General features: G+C 51.3%; 6 protein-coding genes across 6 annotated transcripts; 4 read left to right on the forward strand and 2 right to left on the reverse strand.

Annotated features, from left to right (window-relative positions):
• Positions 1-251: 251 nt before the first annotated feature.
• AFUA_1G10860 (nucleoporin Nup84/Nup107 family protein) lies at positions 252-3,883 on the forward strand (the record flags this gene model as incomplete). Its single annotated transcript, XM_077803907.1, has 6 exons — positions 252-483; positions 550-793; positions 852-2,903; positions 2,960-3,290; positions 3,348-3,472; positions 3,537-3,883. The coding sequence occupies exons 1-6, from the start codon at positions 421-423 to the stop codon at positions 3,881-3,883; spliced, it is 3,162 nt and encodes a 1,053-aa protein (XP_077660077.1). The 5' UTR covers positions 252-420.
• Positions 3,884-4,105: 222 nt separating this feature from the next.
• Positions 4,106-5,418, reverse strand: AFUA_1G10870 (putative urea hydro-lyase/cyanamide hydratase; the record flags this gene model as incomplete). Its single annotated transcript, XM_747359.2, has 2 exons — positions 4,363-5,418; positions 4,106-4,311 (listed from the first exon to the last, which is right to left on the reverse strand). Exons 1-2 carry the CDS (start codon positions 4,919-4,921, stop codon positions 4,106-4,108), a joined length of 765 nt encoding a protein of 254 aa, XP_752452.1. The 5' UTR covers positions 4,922-5,418.
• A 634-nt stretch (positions 5,419-6,052) lies between these two features.
• pmcA (putative P-type calcium ATPase) lies at positions 6,053-12,364 on the forward strand. The gene is made up of 5 exons (XM_747360.2): positions 6,053-6,104; positions 6,185-10,399; positions 10,459-10,600; positions 10,652-10,892; positions 10,957-12,364. The coding sequence occupies exons 2-5, from the start codon at positions 7,388-7,390 to the stop codon at positions 11,858-11,860; spliced, it is 4,299 nt and encodes a 1,432-aa protein (XP_752453.1). The 5' UTR covers positions 6,053-6,104; positions 6,185-7,387; the 3' UTR covers positions 11,861-12,364.
• Positions 12,365-13,626: 1,262 nt separating this feature from the next.
• On the forward strand, positions 13,627-15,405 carry AFUA_1G10890 (purine-cytosine permease family protein; the record flags this gene model as incomplete). The annotated part of the gene is made up of 4 exons (XM_747361.1): positions 13,627-14,019; positions 14,139-14,362; positions 14,428-15,190; positions 15,268-15,405. 4 exons carry the CDS (start codon positions 13,627-13,629, stop codon positions 15,403-15,405), a joined length of 1,518 nt encoding a protein of 505 aa, XP_752454.1.
• Positions 15,406-16,053: 648 nt separating this feature from the next.
• On the forward strand, positions 16,054-17,982 carry AFUA_1G10900 (uncharacterized protein). The gene is made up of 3 exons (XM_077803908.1): positions 16,054-16,496; positions 16,549-17,135; positions 17,195-17,982. Exons 1-3 carry the CDS (start codon positions 16,185-16,187, stop codon positions 17,592-17,594), a joined length of 1,299 nt encoding a protein of 432 aa, XP_077660078.1. The 5' UTR covers positions 16,054-16,184; the 3' UTR covers positions 17,595-17,982.
• Positions 17,983-18,163: 181 nt separating this feature from the next.
• tubA (tubulin beta chain) lies at positions 18,164-20,146 on the reverse strand (the record flags this gene model as incomplete). The annotated part of the gene is made up of 9 exons (XM_747363.1): positions 18,164-18,197; positions 18,248-18,607; positions 18,664-18,998; positions 19,052-19,507; positions 19,573-19,684; positions 19,719-19,760; positions 19,873-19,898; positions 19,981-20,004; positions 20,135-20,146. 9 exons carry the CDS (start codon positions 20,144-20,146, stop codon positions 18,164-18,166), a joined length of 1,401 nt encoding a protein of 466 aa, XP_752456.1.
• Positions 20,147-20,222: the final 76 nt, after the last annotated feature.

The following is a 20,222-nucleotide window of genomic DNA, read 5'->3' on the forward strand; positions in this document are numbered from 1 at the left end:
GCCAGATTGCTCTAAGACAATCTTGAGCACGCAAAGAGGCCGTATGACCTGAACGAAGATAGAGAAGCTGCTCGTCCCGAGACTCTAATGATTGCCTATAAGACATTTGATGAAAGAAAAGAAGAAGAGAAAGAAACCAGGTCGTGGGAATTGAAATTTTATGCGTGTCTGCGTTTCCGCGCTAGTCCATATCAGGATAAGTTACCAAAACAACGCCCAGCCAACGGGGAACCCAAACTTTCCCTGGGCAAAAGTGCTGGAAGTCTTGTCCCAAACTCTCTGGAGCTAGCTATTATTATTGTTAACACTTGCTCTACTCTTTTACAGAACCCATCCCCAAAGTCAGAGGCTCTCTAGTTACTCCGGACATCAGAGGGATTGATATCATCTTTCAAGGCGCTCACTGCGTCCGTCTACTTCATGGCTCCTTTGTCCACTGCGGTGGGCTCTAACACTGCCACTGCTGGCTTTACGTCGGTCAATGTTCGTTCTTCCGTTGGGTTGCGCAGGCTGGCCATATTACGATGCTAACTACTGTGTTGTCTCCAGTCACACCGTAATACCTTTAACGATCCTGAAATTATTGAAATCGATGACGATGACGATGATGACGAACCCATGGGGGATGATGAGGAAGGAAACGAAGAGGAAGAAGGCATTAATGACGGAGATGAGTACGAAGACGAAAGTGTGGAAAACGGCGACGAAGAGGACGAACCGGAGGAAGAGTCCGCTGAAGATATGAATGGCACCGAATCGCCGTTAGAACTCGTTCCTGCGCCGAACGGCAGAGGTATAACTTTCTAGGTATCTGGGACCTGGCGAGAAAATGCTGACTCGATCTGGTGCAGGTGGTTCGGACGTGTTCACACCCGGTTTGTTCACATCGGCCGGCGCACGGCAAGCGTTACATCCCCTTCGCCGCACCGCGGACCGTGTGACGCGCCAGATCGAAGCTTTTGCGGAGAGGTTGGATCGCTTCAAGCAGAAAGGTCGCACTGACGATTTTGGAAATTACCAAGCTGCATATCAATTGGTGAAGAGCTACCAAGTTCTCGCTCAAGATGCGATCCAGGATATCACGAAGCAGAATACCTTGAAGCGCGCGAAAATGGGCTGGAGCACAAGTCGAACCAACGGCACCGCATCGCATGATCCCAAGATAGAGGAGGAACTGCAACGGTTACAGCTCGAGGCAAATACTTGGCAGCTTCTTCTCAACCTCATCAGCATTGATGATCCCCCAAGCAAAGCCAGCTGCAAGAAAGCGCAAGAGACTGTTTTCCAGAAGCTCCATCGGTACTCGTCTGATCGTGAAGTCTGGGAGAGCTTCCTCAGCGCTGACCACTACGCGCTCGAATGCGTGATTATCATGAAGTGGCTGGAGCGCACGGCGACGACCACGCCTCAGGATATTGATTCGCTGATCTCCGAGCTTGAATCGCAGGCGGAACGAGGACAGGGGCACTGGACACATGGCTGGCTCTACACGAAGGAGACGATCAAGGGACAGAAGAGACTTCGTGCTTGGCCACAGCCTCTCGAACCCAAAGACCCTGGCATCACAGCGTCTCTGTTGACTTCCGACGTCTCGGAGCCATTGATTACGCAATTAGATCCGGATGCTGTGACTCGGCAGAAGCAGCACCTCCAGAAGCAGGATCAGTTCTATGAGCGCGCGACTTGGATGACCTGCTGGAAGATGTTGCGACAGGGAGAGAACTGGACCAAGATCCGGGATTGGGCTGAGGAACGACTGGAAAACTGGAAGGCTGTCAGTTTATGTGGCTCCAGTGTTGACCCCGAGTCCGGGGGCGAGCGGACACCTGTTGATGATGGAATGACGCGCATGATGAACTTTCGCTCTCAGGAGTCCTGGCGAGCGGCTTGCTCTGCTCTGGCGCGGAATCCCCACATTGAGGACTTTGAACGGGCGGTCTATGCGCTACTCTGCGGGGAGACCGAGGCCGCATTCAAAGTCTGTCAGAGCTGGGATGACTACCTCTACGTCCACTTCAACAGTGTGGTCCTGTCACGCTATCAAGGGTTCTGCAAGCAGTTCCGGCGCAAGCTGAGCCACTCGCCTACGGCGCCGGTTAACTTCGTTCCTGAGCCCGTCGGATACAGCGATTTCAACAAGTTTGTGCAGTACACGAAGGGCAACGAACGCATTGGAGTGGAGGCGCGCAACCCGTACCGCACGATTCAAGCTGCGATACTAGGCAAAGGATATGACACATTTTTCTACTCGCTAGCCAAAGCAGTCTCGCAAGTTGCGAAGACGGGTTCTGAAGATTCCTTTGTGCCGGATCTGTCCCCAACCCATGTGGACGACTCGCTTCTCATCGCCGCCGAGGACGACGATGCACTGCGGATTGCGACGCATCTTTACATCATCGCCAGCTCCATTGGCTACGTCCGTTCTGACACCCAATTCTTTGAGACGGCATCTGTAAATGTTATCGGTTACATCGCAAATCTCGAGGATGCTGGCATCTACGAGGCGATACCGCTCTATGCGTCCCTCCTGCCTGCTCCGCAGACCCACTCCGTACTTGGCCGCGTGCTGATCGAGATCCTTGACCCGAGAGAGCGGAAACAGCAGGTTCGATTGATCGAGAAATACGATATAAATATCGAGGCCGTCTTGGAAGACCAGTGGAATTGGATCAGTAGCACTGTCTCTGCAGTTGAGCACACAAGGACAGTGAAGCGCTATCCCAAAGTCGTCCGCAGAGACGATGGAACCCGCGAGTTGGTACCAGTCAAGACAGACTTTATCGGAACCGAGATCTCTCGTTCAGACGAGCGGTTGATTCGCAGTCTCGAGTGGCTCCGATATGTTGATGGGCAATGGGGCAGGATATGCCACCTTGGCGCTTTTCTGTATAGAAAATTTTATTGTGAGTCGCCCCTTTTTTGCTGGCTACGGCAAGAATACTAACATCTCCCGGCAAAGTGTCCGGAAAACTTGCTGCCGCACGAGAGTTGAGCCGACGTATGAAGCTATCCGACATATCGCGTGAATCGTTTGGTTTCGACGTGGCGGAGTTTGGGTACGGTATTCCAAACGGAAGTGACCGTGCGACTCCAGAGCCCAGTAGCCCAACCAAGTCGAGGTTGCTAGGATCTGCGCACAAACTGAATCGGCCTATTCCCAACGGGGTCCCCTCAGATGAGCAAACAAATATTCTTGTGATGCAGTCGCAAACGATGCGAGACTTGGAAGAGCTAACGCTGGCGTTTGACGGGTTGGAGCGATTCGGCCTGTGCTGGAAGAAAATTGACAAGTGCGTATCGATCTATGTCTTGAACCGAAATGGTCTGCTGACTGATGTCGCATTTAGGAGCAAACGTAGACGGGATTCTGGCGCGGTTAAGGATCTTAGGGATGAGTTGCAAGATACTCTGGATGAGATTAGTATGCATGTGGACGCGGTGCTGGACGAATGGCTGACTGCGCCCGCAGACGGTAAGCTTTGTCTCGCTAGACATGGGAGATGGAAGACCTACTAAATGAACTTTTTTCGGTATAGAAGCGGAAGAGGCCGAGCTGGAAGAAATCCGGGTCACCTACATCCCCGAACTGTTCCTGGACTATCACAATGCGCTGTACTTTTCCGCCCACGTCCTCACCAGCGAGATCTTGGTGCAGTGCATGAACCTGGCGATGCAAGTATCCGAGAACGAATATCTGACGCGCAGTTTTGTGTCATCGCGCCGGATGGCAGAATTGGTTGACGCGTTGGCGCTGTCGAGCAAGGCGATGGTTCAGACCCGGGTCAAGCCTGGCAAGAGACTACTGGGAGGCGAGTCGCTTGGCATTTGGACAGTGGAGGTTCCCGAGGATGAGGAGCAGGAGTTTCTCCGTCAGGCCAAATGATGTGAAATACCCCCACATTGAATATATGTATTATAGGTAGGATTGGCTTTCAAGGGTTGGGTTGTTGCAGGAGAGCAATCGGGTAGAAACAATTGCATTCGGGCTGGCCTTGGGCATTTGCGGCGCTTCCGACATACACATAGCAGATGAATGGACATTGCAAGTTCTTACAGATTCAATCATTTCCTGCTAACCATCTAGGCATTGCTAATAGGTAAGTTCTCACTCATACGGCGCCATCAGCTTATTCCCCATGATCTTCGCTGGAAACTCCTCCCCCAGCGTGGTGGAATGCGCCCACGGCTTCAGCCCGTTCTCCTTGCGAATGACCCCCGCAAAGCAACTGCTCCACTGCTTCCGGGGATAATTCTCGCAGACATCCTTGATCGTCTGCGGATTGACGAGGTGCTCATTGGCGCCGGTATTATCTACCCACGTTATCAAAACCACTGAAGGGGAGGTTTAGCATATTTACATACCCAGCAACGTCGCCAACTGCAACAACCGCCCCAGCGCCGTGATCATTCCCTTCTCGCACAAATCCTGGTGCCGGACGATCGCCTCGGCGACACTCTCCGCCTGCTCCCTCGGCGCGACGGTCCCGGTGGCTGCGCCGTACCCCGAATGGTTGGCGGGATGCTCCGCGCTCGACTGCAGGACCTCGAGGGCGAGAAGGCCGCCGTAGAACTCGAAGCTCAGCCGGGTCTTGCGCGTGTTCTTGTCTGTTGTGCCGAGGTCATGGAGCAGGCAGGCGAGGAAGTAGGTCTCGTCTGTGAAGGACCAGGTGGGAAAGGCGTGGCGTTTGATGGCGAGGCCGAAGTGGTAGACGCGGAGGGAGTGGTGGTAGGTTTGCTCGGAGAGATTTTCGCGGGCGTAGTTGTCTATGCGAGTTGCGAGGGGGGTCGATGGGATGGGAGTTTGAGTGGTTGGGACGAAAGGGGGTGGTGAGCTGGGGATGTTGCCGTTGAAGAGGGTGGTACAGGAGGAGGGGACGGCGGTTAAGCCGTATGTTGTTACGGGGTCGAGGACGGTATTCATTGCCGATGGTTATGCAGATATAGAATTGGTGGTGTAGTGTGGTGATGTTGGCAATACAGTGGTGGTGGTGGTCGCTACGATAGGGTGGAGAGACAGAGACGGAAGAGGTACTTCGTATCAATGATCTCATTGCCATCTTTGGTTGTCCTACCTCATCTACACAAACTGAGGGCATTTCATTATCTTGGTGTTGGTATCGGACTTGCTGCTATCGGAGTCAAGAGCTCTATACTACAAGACAAGATGGTGTACCTCATCCATAGTAGTCAGAGTGAACCCTTCTAGAACACAGTCATTTTCCATGATCGTCAGCCACGCTACTCTTAGTCTCCGTTTTAATACAACTTATCATAAAGTCATTGTATATCGCAAAAATGAGAACCTCCCATTATCATGGGTATGTCATGATGACATGGAAACCATATGAATTGGAAACCATAGCTATCATTTATGGAACCAGAAGGTAAATCTGGTACCTCCCTACCTTTGTAGTCAATCAATAGATACTAACTTACAGACTATCGAAGTGGCATGCAATAACCACACATCTAGACAACAAATCAGATGACAAAGACAAACGGGATGCTGGCAAAGGGAGTAGCTATACTTGCGATTCCGGTGTTTGTGTTACGAGTAAGCCCCGTACGGAGACCGAGAACAGACGAGGACGACCTATGGGTCTGCAACTGCACAGCCCACTTGCCAAGCCCATCAATCATTTCCGAACAAGGAGATAGGTGGACCAGGTGCCAGTGGTTTGTATGGACTTGGTGATGGTTTTGCAAGTGATGTCCGAAAGAAAATCATGGCCATAGTACGGAGTATAACGGGACCATGAAGTATGGAGTATGGAGTACCTAAGGTCGAGAATCAATTATTAACCCGGCATACTATAATGTTCGAGTCATTCAAAAGAGCTGGAGGAATATTAGACTTTCGGCTGCGTCAGTGGTTATTGTTTGTGATAAGGTATCATGGTACTCCGTAGACGGAAATGTGATCAGCAAATGGTAATCGGCGCAAACGGGTTGATGCAGAAGATTATTGTTTGGTAGGATGCGTCCATGTCTGTCGGTACGGAGTATATGAGTTGATGTCATGGCAATGGTACGTTGCAGTAATTTGAAGTACCTTATGATTCGTGCTTGCATTGATTCACGAGGCATAATTCGACAAGTACTCCGTACGTATACAGTAGTACCCCTATATACGAAATAACAGACTATTCACCCCTACTTGAACTTGTACCTGACAAGAAAATAGTCAATGCAATTTAGTGAGTTCACTCTCGGTAGGAAGTTGCTTGGTTTGAAACGAAGAAACCAACCGAGAAGTATGGATGTCATGGCGGATGAAACTATTGATTGGGGGAAAAAGGAGGTGGTGTCATTGGCGAAGCGAAGGGGAGGCGATTGAGGCAGTGCAAATGCAATGCCAAGTCAAGTACCAATTCCTGCACCCAGAACCGGTCTCCATCTATTTCATTCAAGGAGACGTGGCAAGACGACTAATCCATTATTTACCTTTGCAATTAAACCTGATTTCGATACTCGTCCTCTGCAGGGTGTCAATCATCTCTCTCCCTTTATCTCATGTTATGTACCTCAGATTATATAGACAAACCTGGGGATTACTAGGCAAGGAGAGTCCCTAAGTGTGACATGCGTCACTTCTGCAAGCAGTTAAGATTTAAATTTTGAGCAGCTTGTTTTCTATTACCATACCGCTGGTCTCGATCTCGGAGCGGGTCCAACTGGGGCTTTGCGGCGGCAGGACCCCTGTTTCATGGCCTGTTATTGGTGTTTTGAGTGGGATCGATGGAAACACTTAAAAGATGTAATTGTAATTACAGAATTCCTACCCCAGGACCTCTCGTAGCATTGAAGCACTTCTCCAAAAAGGCAGGTAGCGCATACACTTTCTCCTCCTGCTATCTACCTCACTGTGTGCTATGGAGCCCTGAATCTTGGAATTACCGCATCCTCAGGGCTTTCCTTCAAAGATCTGAATAGTACCAGCTGCAGGACTGTCAGAGACATCTAGTCCGTCGTCGACAACAATCAGCAGCTCCTGACGACATTGCCTCGCAAAGAATCCTCGTCTGTCCATCTGGAATTGTGAGCGGCTGTTCGACTGATGTGGAAGTTCACCGGGATTTCTACAGTTTCCAAGTGTGCCGCTATCTTCTTCGTGCCAGCAGGAGATTCGTCCACTCAAATCTGCATCAACTCATGAGCTTTCTCCCTGATTACGTGCCCCTTATGTATATCTGAGTTTGGTTGCGCGCCGTCTTTGATACCTGGAATGTTGCCCTGCCCCTTGTCACAATTTCCTTGTATGTATTAACGCGACTGCTTCATTCGCTCCTTCTCGGGCATTCCTGACCCAGAGTCTATCCCTTCCATACCACACCATTACCCAAACTCTCTCGGAATCCGCTCTGCGGGCTCCAAATCCTGGGCCATCATGTCATCGAATCCAAACCAAGACGCGAAGACTCCGCTCCGACGAGAACGAGCCCCCACCATCACCATAGATACATCCGCTGTGACGTCGACCCCGGATCCGTCACAACCTACCCTACAAGTCTCGACCGAGCCTGCTGATGCGAGCGATACTAGCGCTCTGTTATATAACGGCTCTCCATCGCCGACGGATCTGCGTTCGTCGGCCTCGATCCGCTCATCAGCTTCGTCGGAGGGCCGGGACCATGAGAGTAGGCCGACGTCACCACACAACGTATCGTCTCCCACGTCGAAACTGGCCGAGTCGATGTCCAATTCCAACTTCCTTTCAGTTCCTGGCACGAGGTCTCGTGGAAATTCACTTGAATCTGAAGACTCGAGCCAGTCTACCAGCACCTATGGAGGAGAAACGTATGTTGGCTCGCCATCGCAAGGTGCCCGTCCGGAACATGGGAATAAAAACGGCACCAACGGTAAAATTCTCAGTGATGAGGAGGCTCTCAAGCCGGACCCTGGTCGCGAGGCCGAATTCCAGGTGGAGGATAACAAATTCGCCTTCTCCCCTGGTCAGCTGAACAAACTCCTGAACCCCAAGAGCCTCGGCGCGTTCCACGCACTGGGTGGCTTGCAAGGATTGGAGAGGGGGTTACGTACGAACTTGCGCAGCGGCCTGAGTGTGGATGAAACTACCCTGGAGGGGACCGTGAGCTTCGAAGAGGTCGCATCTTCGGGTGCTCAGAATACCCTTCCCAAGTCTGATTCTGACCCGCCCAATCAGGGGTCACCTGCCAGATCTAACACGGCTCCTGCGAGGCGACATGATGATGCGTTTTCGGACCGGAAGAGAATATACGGCCTCAATAAACTTCCCGAGAAGAAGCCTAAGAGTATTTTGGAACTTGCGTGGATTGCATACAACGACAAGGTCTTAATTCTGCTAACCATTGCCGCCGTTATTTCGCTTGCCCTCGGTATCTACCAATCCGTCACAGCCACAGATGGGGAAGCTCGGGTTCAATGGGTAGAAGGTGTTGCCATCATTGTCGCTATCGTGATCGTGGTAGTCGTCGGTGCTGCCAACGATTGGCAAAAGGAGCGCCAATTTGTGAAGTTGAATAAGAAGAAGGAGGACCGACAAGTCAAGGTCATCCGTTCCGGCAAGACAGTGGAGATTTCAATCCATGATGTGCTGGTTGGTGACGTGATGCATCTCGAACCGGGAGACCTCGTCCCAGTCGACGGTGTCTTCATCACTGGTCACAATGTCAAGTGCGACGAATCCTCCGCCACAGGTGAATCCGATGTCTTGCGCAAGACGCCCGGCAGCGACGTCTACCAGGCCATCGAACGCCATGAGAACCTTAAGAAGCTTGATCCATTCATTGTTTCCGGTGCCAAGGTGTCCGAAGGTGTGGGAACGTTCTTGGTCACTGCGGTCGGTGTTAACTCAACGTATGGTAAGACTTTGATGTCCCTGCAAGACGAGGGCCAGACGACACCACTACAATCGAAGTTGAACGTGCTTGCGGAGTATATCGCCAAACTTGGTCTGGCAGCCGGTCTGCTGCTGTTCATCGTGCTGTTCATCAAGTTCTTAGCCCAATTGAAGGATATGTATGGTGCCGACGCCAAAGGTCAGGCCTTCCTCCAGATCTTCATTGTTGCAGTCACCATCATTGTCGTTGCCGTTCCCGAAGGATTGCCTCTCGCTGTCACACTTGCGCTCGCGTTCGCCACGACGCGAATGTTGAAGGACAATAACTTGGTGCGTTTGCTGAGGGCTTGCGAAACCATGGGCAATGCAACTACCATCTGCTCGGACAAGACCGGCACGCTCACGGAAAATAAAATGACTGCCGTTGCCGCTACTCTGGGGACTTCCACGAAGTTTGGAGAAAAGTCAGCTGGAGCGTCTTCTGGCCAGGCCAATGGAGTCCATGATGCGACCAACTCGTCAGGCAGTATGTCGCCATCTGAGTTTGCATCAAGTCTCGCGTCGCCGGTGAAGGCGCTTCTGCTTGATTCGATCGTTATTAATTCCACTGCATTCGAAGGCGAGCAGGACGGAACAATGACATTCATTGGATCCAAGACTGAGACGGCCCTTCTCAGTTTCGCGCGGACTTACTTGGGTATGGGCTCGATTAGCGAGGCGCGATCGAATGCCGAAATCGCTCAAATGGTTCCGTTCGACTCGGGACGTAAATGCATGGCAGTGGTTATCAGGCTCGAAAATGGGAAGTACCGGATGCTGGTCAAAGGAGCGTCCGAAATCTTACTTTCGAAATCTACACGCATCATCCGTGATCCTACCAAAGAGGTGTCCGATACATCTCTCTCGGAAAAAGACCGGTCCGCCCTGGAGAACATCATTACGCACTACGCTACCCAGTCGCTCCGGACCATTGGCCTGGTGTATCGTGATTTCGACCAGTGGCCCCCTCGTGGCGCGCCTACCTCAGAGGAAGACCGTTCGCTGGCCCAGTTCGACCCCTTGTTCAAAGACATGGTACTGTTTGGTATTTTTGGTATTCAGGACCCTCTGCGACCTGGAGTTACAGAGTCCGTCCGTCAATGTCAAAAGGCCGGCGTATTTGTGAGGATGGTGACGGGTGATAACATTATGACTGCCAAAGCTATTGCTCAAGAATGTGGAATTTTCACTCCTGGGGGCATTGCTATCGAAGGACCTAAGTTCCGCCAGTTGAGCAATCGTCAGATGCGCCAAATTATTCCCCGGTTGCAGGTTCTGGCAAGGTCGAGCCCCGATGACAAGAAGATTCTGGTTACTCAACTTAGGAAGCTCGGGGAGACGGTTGCTGTCACCGGTGATGGAACGAACGACGCTCAGGCCCTGAAGACCGCTGATGTCGGGTTTTCCATGGGTATCACCGGTACTGAAGTTGCAAAGGAGGCGTCAGACATTATCCTGATGGATGACAATTTTGCATCGATCGTCAAAGCTATGGCTTGGGGTAGGACTGTCAATGACGCAGTTAAGAAGTTTTTGCAGGTAAACTCTGGCAGCTTGACAGATTGCATTGGTTCTCGAGCTAACGTTTTATCGTTCAGTTCCAAATTACGGTCAACATTACTGCAGTCTTGCTCACATTCATCTCGGCTGTGGCTAGTGGTGACGAAGAGTCGGTTCTGACGGCTGTCCAGCTGTTATGGGTCAACCTGATCATGGATACTTTTGCAGCCCTTGCTCTCGGTAGGTCTTCACGCTGATTGTCATATACATAGCTAACCCTTTCTGTAACAGCAACGGATCCTCCGACTCCTCACATCCTCGACCGCAGACCTGAGCCTAGATCAGCACCCCTCATCAACCTGACGATGTGGAAAATGATCATAGGACAAAGCATCTTTCAGCTGGTCGTCACTCTTGTTCTGAACTTTGCTGGGAAGTCGATATTTAAACTTTCTTCAGAGGACGACATGGAACGGCTCAAGACGACGGTCTTCAACACTTTTGTCTGGATGCAGATCTTCAACCAATGGAAGTGAGTGAACACCTGGCTCTGTGTTTACGAGGACGGAGATGGCCAGTCACTGACCGATTTAAAGCTCTCGTCGAATTGACAACAGTCTGAACATTTTCGAAGGCATTTTCCGCAACCGTTGGTTTATTGGTATTCAATTCATCATTGTTGGAGGTCAAGTCTTGATCATCTTCGTGGGTGGGCAGGCTTTCTCAATCAAACCTCTGGTGGGTTATCAATGGGGCGTTTCTCTCATACTCGGCGTGATTTCTCTGCCTGTCGGTGTTATTATTCGACTTATTCCGGACGAGTTCGTTTCCAGGCTCATCCCCAGGTTCTGGACCCGCAAGAAGGGCCCCGAGCTCGTGGTTTCGGATGAGGATCGACGCTTTGAATGGAATCCTGCTCTGGAAGAGATCAGAGACCAGCTCACATTTCTCCACACTGTCCGTGGTGGCCGACTGAGGAACTTGAAGCACAAGCTACAGCATCCCCAAGAGCTTCTTCCTAGGTCGCGCAGTGGATCACGGTCGAGAGAGGATTCTATTCCCTCGACTCCCGTTGGCGAGAACGGCGGTACTTCACCCCAGCCTGCGACACCCGAGTCGCGCTCGCGAAAGCGTACCCGATCTCGCTCTAACTCTGCTTTCGGACCCGCCGCCGCGATGGCCGGTGTGGTCGCTGGCAGTATTGCGGGATGGTCTCCGATTGAAAGAACGCCAGGCGAAAATGACTCGGTCGGCTTTAATTCGAACAGCCCTCACGGGGGGCTGGATAACCAAGAAGGGATTGAAATCCACCCAGGGACCGCAGCGGATGAGCGTCTCGTCGGAGATTATCTATCTACTTCCAAAACTCCCCCGAGTCAGAACCCCGACCTGATCCCATACTTCGAACACGCTCCTCCTGCCCGTGCACCCTCCAGCCGTAGCAGACGGTCTACATCAGGCCGATCCCGATCTAGCCGGAGCCAGTCGCGACAAAGCTAGATGATAATCAATGCTTGGTCATCTTCCATCATACGCATTTCATTCTCCTGGTCGGCGTCCGAGACCAAAAAACGATGTACTCCTAGACTTTTGCTTGCTCATTGTTTGAAGCGCTTGCTCACTATCCCCTCTTCTCCCAGTTTTCGGCTTTGCACAGCATTCGATGTCTCATATTACTGCTTTCAGATGCTCTGGGAAGTTCGCTTGTTAAGCTTTGCACTTTGTGAAAACGAAATTCTCACCCTTCGTCTTAATGTCCTTTGCTTACTTGCCGATGTTGTGTGTTCTTATCCTGGGGGGCGTCTCAGGGATCGCGAAAATTTCGCATTGTTGCTTGCTTGCTTTTCTCAGATCTCTCAGATAGACCAGTCGTTCCTGCATGGGGGTTGGGCTTGGCGCAAGGCGGGGCGGTCTCTTTGTTTACTGTTTGTTCCGTAGTATTGCCACTACTACTTCCTGGCTTGCCTCGTACAGATACCAATGATAATTTCTCGTTTGTTGTCTAGAACCTTCACTCAATTGTCGTCACTAGGCACGGCACTACTAGACAAAAAGTGCCCGCAAGCAAGTGGGATGGAAGAATCAATGACTCAGAGTTGACCTCGAGTATGAACTGCAGAAGATTTAACTATGTCATCCAAGCTCCGTGCGCGCTGGGTTCTGTACTTGTGATCCAGGAAAGGGGCAAGAATGTAGCCATTCAGTATCTACATATTATCAGGTACCTTGGGTAACATAACATGGACAGTATCAGTGCGCAAATCAAGAATTCTGCCGAGGGTGTATCCTTCAACCTCCCTGGTTTGCCCATGAGAGTCTTCTCTTTGGCAGGATGACGGATCGGATGAACTACTACTTGATGTCATATGTTGGCACTCGGGACTGTAGGTTAATGTGAGATTGTGCAGGCTATCGTTTTCCCCTCAACAGTACGTATATTAGGAGTGTATGGAGGGGAGTCTCCATTCTCAGTTAGCATAAATCAGGTAAAGTAGTCCTGTTCAGTCTAAGTACCAGCCTCTCCTAGGCGTTCTGTGTCCTCCTTGCGCTGCTAGTGCATACCGTGCTGGCGCATCTGCAGAGCTTAAGCCCGACGGTATGTTGACTTGTATGAAAGCGTGACGATTTGCGCAAAACAGAGTCCCTTTGCTGGATCATTTTCGAAGCGTATTGGCCCTAAACGGTTAATAATAACTCCAAAGAATCCCGACGGGGGTGTTGGAGACCGACTCAAGGCCAGGGTTGATTGCAGGGAGCGTTGGTTTGTGCATGCTGATCCTGGATAATGTACTTACTGCACGGATCTGATCATGCGGTTTTGTGGCATCGTGGTCGGCACTCTGCAGCTGATGCGTAGTCTTCCGGGGTGGTATCCGTGATGCTGTGGAATGTCCTGTCACTAGTGGTCGTGCAGGTATTACGTACCTTGTAAAGCTGAAATCACTTGGTCCATTCAAAAGTGATGTCAAGCCAGTATCACGGGCAGTTAGATCACGTTGATTCCCTCTGAAAAGGCCTCTGCCTCCTGCTCCTTCCACCATCGCCCTTTTCTTCCTACCTCTACTTCAGCCTTTCTGATCATCAGGAAGGTTCGTGTTGCTGGTGCAGATTTGGTCATATTTTGTCATTCTGTGATGGTAAGACCGATGCTAACTGCGAGAGCAAAACAGAGAGGGAATTCGCACCCCTGGTAGGAAAGACGAGAGGAGAAGAGTTGAGTCCTTGTGCCTCTGGAGTGAACAGCGTCCGTTCCAATCCGAGTCAACATGGTGTCCGAATTTGAGAAGCACCGCCAGTCCCCTTCTTTGCACAGCGTTACACAAATAGAGCTGGGGGACTGCGGATCCTCGAGCACCGTCTGCCAGTCACGATATCAACGATGGACCCGGAGCTTCAAGACCTTAGAAACCCGGGGAATTGAGCCTGTTTCACCAGATGATCGTCAGAAGCCCACCACGTCGGACTTGTTCCACATGCTCTTGATATGGTTCAGCATGGGAATGGCAGTAAATCACATGGTTGTCGGTTCGATAGGAACTCTGGTCATGAATCTGAACTTCACGGACGCCGCCCTCTGCGCCGTATTTGGAAACCTGATTGGGGGTTTGGCGGTCGGCTATATGAGTACCTGGGGTCCTAGGAGCGGGAATCGCACACTTGTATGGCCATTTACGATCAGTTCCCTCCTTTTTTTTCCCCTTTTTGCATCCTATACAGATTTCTACCATTCAGCTGGCTTGACTTGAGCATAAACCTGGCTCACGAATTGATTTTATAGGTCATGACCAGATACTTCATGGGTTACTACCCCAACAAGGTCTGCTGTTCGCTGAACGTGTTAACCAATCTCGGGTATGGAATGATCAATGCCATGGTAGGGGGTCAGATTCTGTCTAAGCTCTCCGGAGGAACTGTATCCGTCATTGTCGGTATTATCATTGTCGCCCTTGGAAGTGCAATCATGGCGACGTTTGGCATGCGCGTATTCCATATATATGAGAGGTATTATCCTTGCGCACAGTGCTGATGCACGATGACAAAGTGACAAACTGACTTGGGGGGCATAGATTCGCTTGGTTACCTCAACTGCTCACATTCTGCATCTTGGCAGGATCAGCAATACCACAATTTGACCTCCATGCAAAGTCCGTCGGGTCGTCCGATGAGATAAATGCAAAGCGCTTGGGTTTTTTCTCGCTCTGCATGTCGTCGGCTCTCTCGTGGGCACCCTCCGCTGCAGACTATTATGTTTATTACCCATCCACGATCAGGCCATGGAAGGTTTGGTCAGTGACTACCATTGGAGGGTGCGGAGCGATGATAATGAGTATTCTCCTGGGAGTTGGCCTGGGAACCGGTGTTGCCAGCAATATCAGGTGGCAGGCACTCTATGACGGAACTCCGGGAAGCTTGTTGATGGCGGGCTATGACAGGCTTGGGGCGTTTGGCAAGATTTGCGGGTTCATTAATGTGCTAACGGTGGTTTCCAACAATGGCCCCGGAACATATTCGCTGGCAATGAACTTTCAAATGCTCGGAGACATTTGGTCGAGGGTTCCGCGTCCTATCTTCACCATCGCAAGTACCGTCACCTATACAGCATGTGCAATCGGAGGGAGGGATTTCCTCTATCAGATCTTCAAGAATTTCCTTCCTCTGATCGGATACTGGATCATCATCTGGTTCACCATCGCTGTCGAGGAAGATGTGCTTTTCAACCGGTGTCGAGGATACGATTGGAGTATATGGAATGACTGGCGGAAACTCCCAGTGGGTGTTGCCGCCGGGGTTTCCTTCCTAATCGGATGGGCAGGGGCGATTGTGGGTATGGTAAGTGAAGGATTCCTCCTTTTTTCAAAGGCGCCTGCAACAGACCCATGTTTGCTGACAGCTCGGGCGCCAAACAGGACCAAGTCTATTACACTGGGCCAGTTGCGAATGCGACAACAGGAGGATGTGATCTTGGGATCTGGCTCGGTCTGGGGTTCACCGCCATATCTTTTCCTGCTCTGAGATTGTTGGAGCTTCAGATGCTTGGTCGCTGATGCTGTAGACAATTGGTCTCCGCAAGTCAACCAGATAGACGTCGAACGTTGTAGCTATCAAGATTGGATCCGACGCAGAGAAGGTGTGCCATCCAGATCCTGTACAAACATGTTAGTCTATGTTCCGTTGGCAGCATAGAAGTTGTGTCGAAAGATAATTAGATGAATGGAAAATGAATACCTTGTAAAAGTCGGTATTGAATGTGCGCTCCAAAATTTACACCACAGTCTGGACCGAGAACACAGCATATATTCGTGCCACAGCTGTCATTTATCTCTTACACTTCAATTATGAACAGTGGAGGGATCCTTCTTGATAAACCGAGGATCGTGGTGAAGTGCGGGGAAAGAGCTGAAGAAGATCTGAAGAGTGAAATGTGTCCTCCATTAGGCTGGTGAGAAGTCATCTGGTTCCACTCACTCCATTACAAGAATCTGACATGCACGCCGCCCTAGCGGACCTTGGATCATATCCTCGCAATCAATTCCACGTTCGAGGGGCTTTTCTCGAGCTGTCATGGGAGCGGCCGAGGAAGGGGGAAACGATGGGTATGCATCTCCTATTCTAGGGCTGCTGATTTGCTGATCAGCAGCTGCCTGACCACTCCTCCTACACTAAACAACATTAATCACTAAGGCAACCCCGCCCCTGCTAGGTAGGCTTAGGTCCTGTAGCCCTTCCATCTACTGGTCATCACTCTCAGATTACTATTGGGCTCCGATCATGATGAAATATCTTCCTTCATCATCCCTTATGTTAATGATGCCAAGTGAAAGAGATGAAGAACATTATGGAGCAACTTGCAGCAGGGTTGAAGAATGGTCCATTGGCAATTCTCACCACTGATGTATCACACGTCGGCTTTGGTCGCCTGGGGCCCTATATCCTGGCTGGCCTTGCAGCATATCCAGTGCTATGCTCTTTTCTCCGTTTTCGCAAGATGCGATGGCTCCATCGCAAGTACAATTTCCCAACCCGCGAGTCCCTGGCACGCATGACCGATGACGAAGCGTGGGAAATTCAAAGGGTCCTATTGCAGCAGGAGTTCCCTTTCTTCTTCATCAAAGCACTACAATTTGCGCTATTCAGGGTTAGTCAATCACTCGCTCTTAAGTTGATGTCCATGTTAAGAGACCGAGCAGACGTACGGAATCCCCACTATATCCAGCCTCCTGACCGCGACGAGCCAATTCTCGAACCCTGAGACATCCCTCAAGCGCTACACCGATACCAGCGTTCTGATTCAGGAGTTCATGGGAAATGCCCCCTCCTCAGAGCGCGCCTGCATTGCCCTCGCGCGCACCCGCTTCCTGCACACTGGCTACCGTGCCGCGGGCAAAATCCAAGAAGACGACATGCTGTACACGCTCGGCCTCTTCGCCATTCAGCCCGTGCGTTTCATCGAAAAGTTCGAATGGCGCACGTTGAGTGACATGGAGAAATGCGCCTTGGGTACCTTTTGGAAGAGCATCGGTGACGGGCTGGACATCAGCTACGAGAACCTCCCGTCAAGCAAGACGGGATTCCGCGACGGTCTCCACTGGTTGGAGGAGATCATGGCCTGGAGCGACGAGTACGAAGTTCGAAGCATGCTTCCGGACGTGAAGAACCGCGAGACAGCCGACCAGACCACTGCCGTGCTGTTGTACATGATCCCCGGCCCGTTGCAGCCTATCGGGCTGAAGTTCGTTTCGTTCATGATGGACGATCGTCTACGGAAGGCCATGCTGTAAGCAGATGCCCTCACCCCCTCACTCCAACGCAACTAACTCGCAGCGCTAAAACAAGATACGACGCTCCACCCGCCGCCTACACCAAAGTATTCTCCTTTATCCTCCGCGTCCGCCGCTTTGTTATGCGCTACCTTGCCCTCCCCCGTCCCTACTTCTTGCGCTACCAACCCTACACAGAACGCCCAGACGAGCACAACCGCATCTTCGTCACGCAATGGGACGCAGCCCCCTATTACGTCAAGCCGACTTTCTGGAACCGCTGGGGCCCAACTGCCTGGCTCACCTGGGCTCTGGGGAAGCCGCTCCCCGGCGACGTGGGCGACAAGTATTACCCGCAGGGCTACTACACTGCCGACGTAGGCCCAAAGTACTTTGAAGGAAAGGGTCAACAGACCGTGGAGAAGATTACAGAAGAGCTCAAAGTCTCGAGGGCGGGGAAGTGTCCGTTCATGTGAGGTTCCGTTAGCTTCTTGCTTGCGTCACGTCCGTCGTGTGCTGCAAAAGGATGGCGCCATGTGCCTGTTAAATATGCCAATATCCCACTCTCTGCCGCCAGCCGACTGTTCTGGAAAGACGTCGTACAACTTTCGATAAAATGATGTCGGTCTGCTAATGGTGACGCAAACTGGTATTCTTAGAGAGTGAAACGGTAGTGGACACAAATGATTTTTGAATGAGAACTTTCTATCATGTTGCCAGAAACAGATGCGCTATCCTATGGTTCGGCTTGATATCTCCATACAGTTTACTCGAGTGATTTTTAATCTGCCCCGGTGGACCATTGGCGGAGGATTGCAGGTAGTGCTTTTGAACTTTGTACTATTTGAGTCCAATACTTTCAGAGGCCCTGGCGGCCATAAGAAATTAAGAACAGGAAGATTAAAAGAACGCTCGAGCAAAATATTCCAGTATGGCAGCAGCCCGCGAGCTAGGCCAAGGCCAGAGAGAAAGTAGACTTATGTATCAGGGGTATTACTGTGAACAGATCTTAATTCACATCACTGAAAGGCTAGAGAGACATAATTTACTCCTCAGCCTCGAGGGGCTCCTCCTCGCCGCTGCCGAGAGTTAGTACACGTACTCTGCAAAAAGATCTGGGAAAACTTACTACTCCTCCTCACCCTCAGAGATGGAGGCGTCCTGGTACTGCTGGTATTCGGAGACCAGATCGTTCATGTTGCTCTCGGCCTCAGTGAACTCCATCTCGTCCATACCCTCGCCAGTGTACCAATGCAAGAAAGCCTTGCGACGGAACATAGCAGTGAACTGATCACCGACACGCTTGAACAACTCCTGAATGGAGGTGGAGTTACCAATGAAGGTCGAGGACATCTTGAGGCCACGGGGGGGAATGGAGCACAGAGCGGTCTGGATGTTGTTGGGAATCCACTCAACGAAGTAGCTCTGGTTCTTGGACTGGATGTTGCGCATCTGGTCCTCGACCTCCTTCATTGAAACCTTACCACGGCTAAATTATGGTCAGTACAGAGATCGTGCATAATGGCCGCAGGTGTAGTAACATACAAAATGGCAGAGCAGGTGAGGTAACGTCCATTGCGGAAGTCGGAAGCAGCCATCATGTTCTTGGGGTCGAACATCTGCTGGGTCAACTCAGGAACGGAGACAGCACGGAAAGAGTGAGCACCGCGGCTGGTCAGAGGAGCGAAGCCGACCATGAAGAAGTGCAGACGAGGGAAGGGAACCATGTTGACGGCCAACTTGCGCAGATCAGAGTTGAGCTGACCAGGGAAACGAAGGCAAGTGGTGACGCCGGACATGACGGCGGAGACCAGGTGGTTCAGGTCACCGTAAGAGGGGTTAGAGAGCTTAAGGGTGCGCATGCAAATGTCGTACAGAGCCTGTGAACCAGTCAGTATCCGCGTTGTTTTCTGGACAATCACAGCATCCATACCTCGTTGTCGATACAGAAGGTCTCATCGGAGTGCTCAACGAGCTGGTGAACGGAGAGGGTAGCGTTGTAAGGCTCAACGACAGTGTCGGAAACCTTGGGGGAGGGAACAACGGAGAAGGTCGCCATCATACGGTCGGGGAACTCCTCACGGATCTTGGAGATCAGAAGAGTACCCATACCGGCACCGGTACCACCACCGAGAGAGTGGGTGACCTGGAAGCCCTGGAGGCAGTCACAGCCTTCAGCCTCACGACGGACGACATCGATAACCTGGTCGACCAACTCGGCGCCCTCGGTGTAGTGACCCTTGGCCCAGTTGTTACCAGCACCGGACTGGCCGAAGACGAAGTTGTCGGGACGGAATAGCTCGCCGAAGGGACCGGCACGGACAGCGTCCATGGTACCAGGCTCGAGATCGACCAGAACGGCACGAGGAACATATTTGTCACCGTTGGCCTAGTAGCGAGTCAGATCGTGAGATGTTGCCGAAATAGTATAAATCAAGAGTTTCATCCACACACCTCGTTGAAATAGACGTTCATACGCTCCAGCTGGAGATCGGAGGAGCCATTGTAGCTATTATTTCCCATCAGACACGCGTCCGCTTCTTCCTTGTTTTCCGTGTTTCCGCCGCTTTCTCAATTGGGAGGATATAGGTCGAACTTACTGGCCAGAGCCGTCAAGGCCATGCTCACCAGAGATGGTCTGCCTGTAGATTTGTTAGCTGATACCCATGACAGTGAGGCTGAACCCATGGAGGTAGCCTGCTAAGATGAGAGATCCCAATCACCCGTCATCCAAGCTTTGAGGTCAAGACATACCAGAAAGCGGCACCAATTTGGTTACCCTGTCACCAAGAATCAAGTTTAGCTTCTGCTCAATGCAAACACCATCCCTATGCTTCTTCACCCACGGCGGGCAGTACTTACACACTGACCGGTCTGAAGGTGAACCTGTAGAATAAAAAAAAACGAGTTAGCTAAGCTGCATTCTTGAGGAACAAGTGGGGTTCTTCTATCCAGGGAGAGCCCGAATCGACGCGTCTCCTAAAGGGGACAGGGGGGGTTTTTAGGCACAACATACGATTTCACGCATTGTGGATGATTTGCTGGAGGAGAGTTACTTGGGATAGGTAGAAAAGAGATGGAAAAGGAAAGTTCAAATTGAACCA

This window comes from Aspergillus fumigatus, chromosome 1 (assembly GCF_000002655.1).
Source record: "Aspergillus fumigatus Af293 chromosome 1, whole genome shotgun sequence".
NCBI classification, from domain to species: Eukaryota; Fungi; Ascomycota; class Eurotiomycetes; order Eurotiales; family Aspergillaceae; genus Aspergillus; species Aspergillus fumigatus.

Bases quoted from the DNA above. Each gene is read 5' to 3' on its own strand.
- pmcA (XM_747360.2), top strand. From the start codon at position 7,388: ATGTCATCGAATCCAAACCAAGACGCGAAGACTCCGCTCCGACGAGAA. The intron at 10,400-10,458 runs GTAAACTCTGGC...TTTATCGTTCAG, and splicing joins CAGTTAAGAAGTTTTTGCAG to TTCCAAATTACGGTCAACAT. The intron at 10,893-10,956 runs GTGAGTGAACAC...ACCGATTTAAAG, and splicing joins CAGATCTTCAACCAATGGAA to CTCTCGTCGAATTGACAACA.
- AFUA_1G10900 (XM_077803908.1), top strand. From the start codon at position 16,185: ATGAAGAACATTATGGAGCAACTTGCAGCAGGGTTGAAGAATGGTCCA. The intron at 16,497-16,548 runs GTTAGTCAATCA...GAGACCGAGCAG, and splicing joins TACAATTTGCGCTATTCAGG to ACGTACGGAATCCCCACTAT. The intron at 17,136-17,194 runs GTAAGCAGATGC...CGCTAAAACAAG, and splicing joins CGTCTACGGAAGGCCATGCT to ATACGACGCTCCACCCGCCG.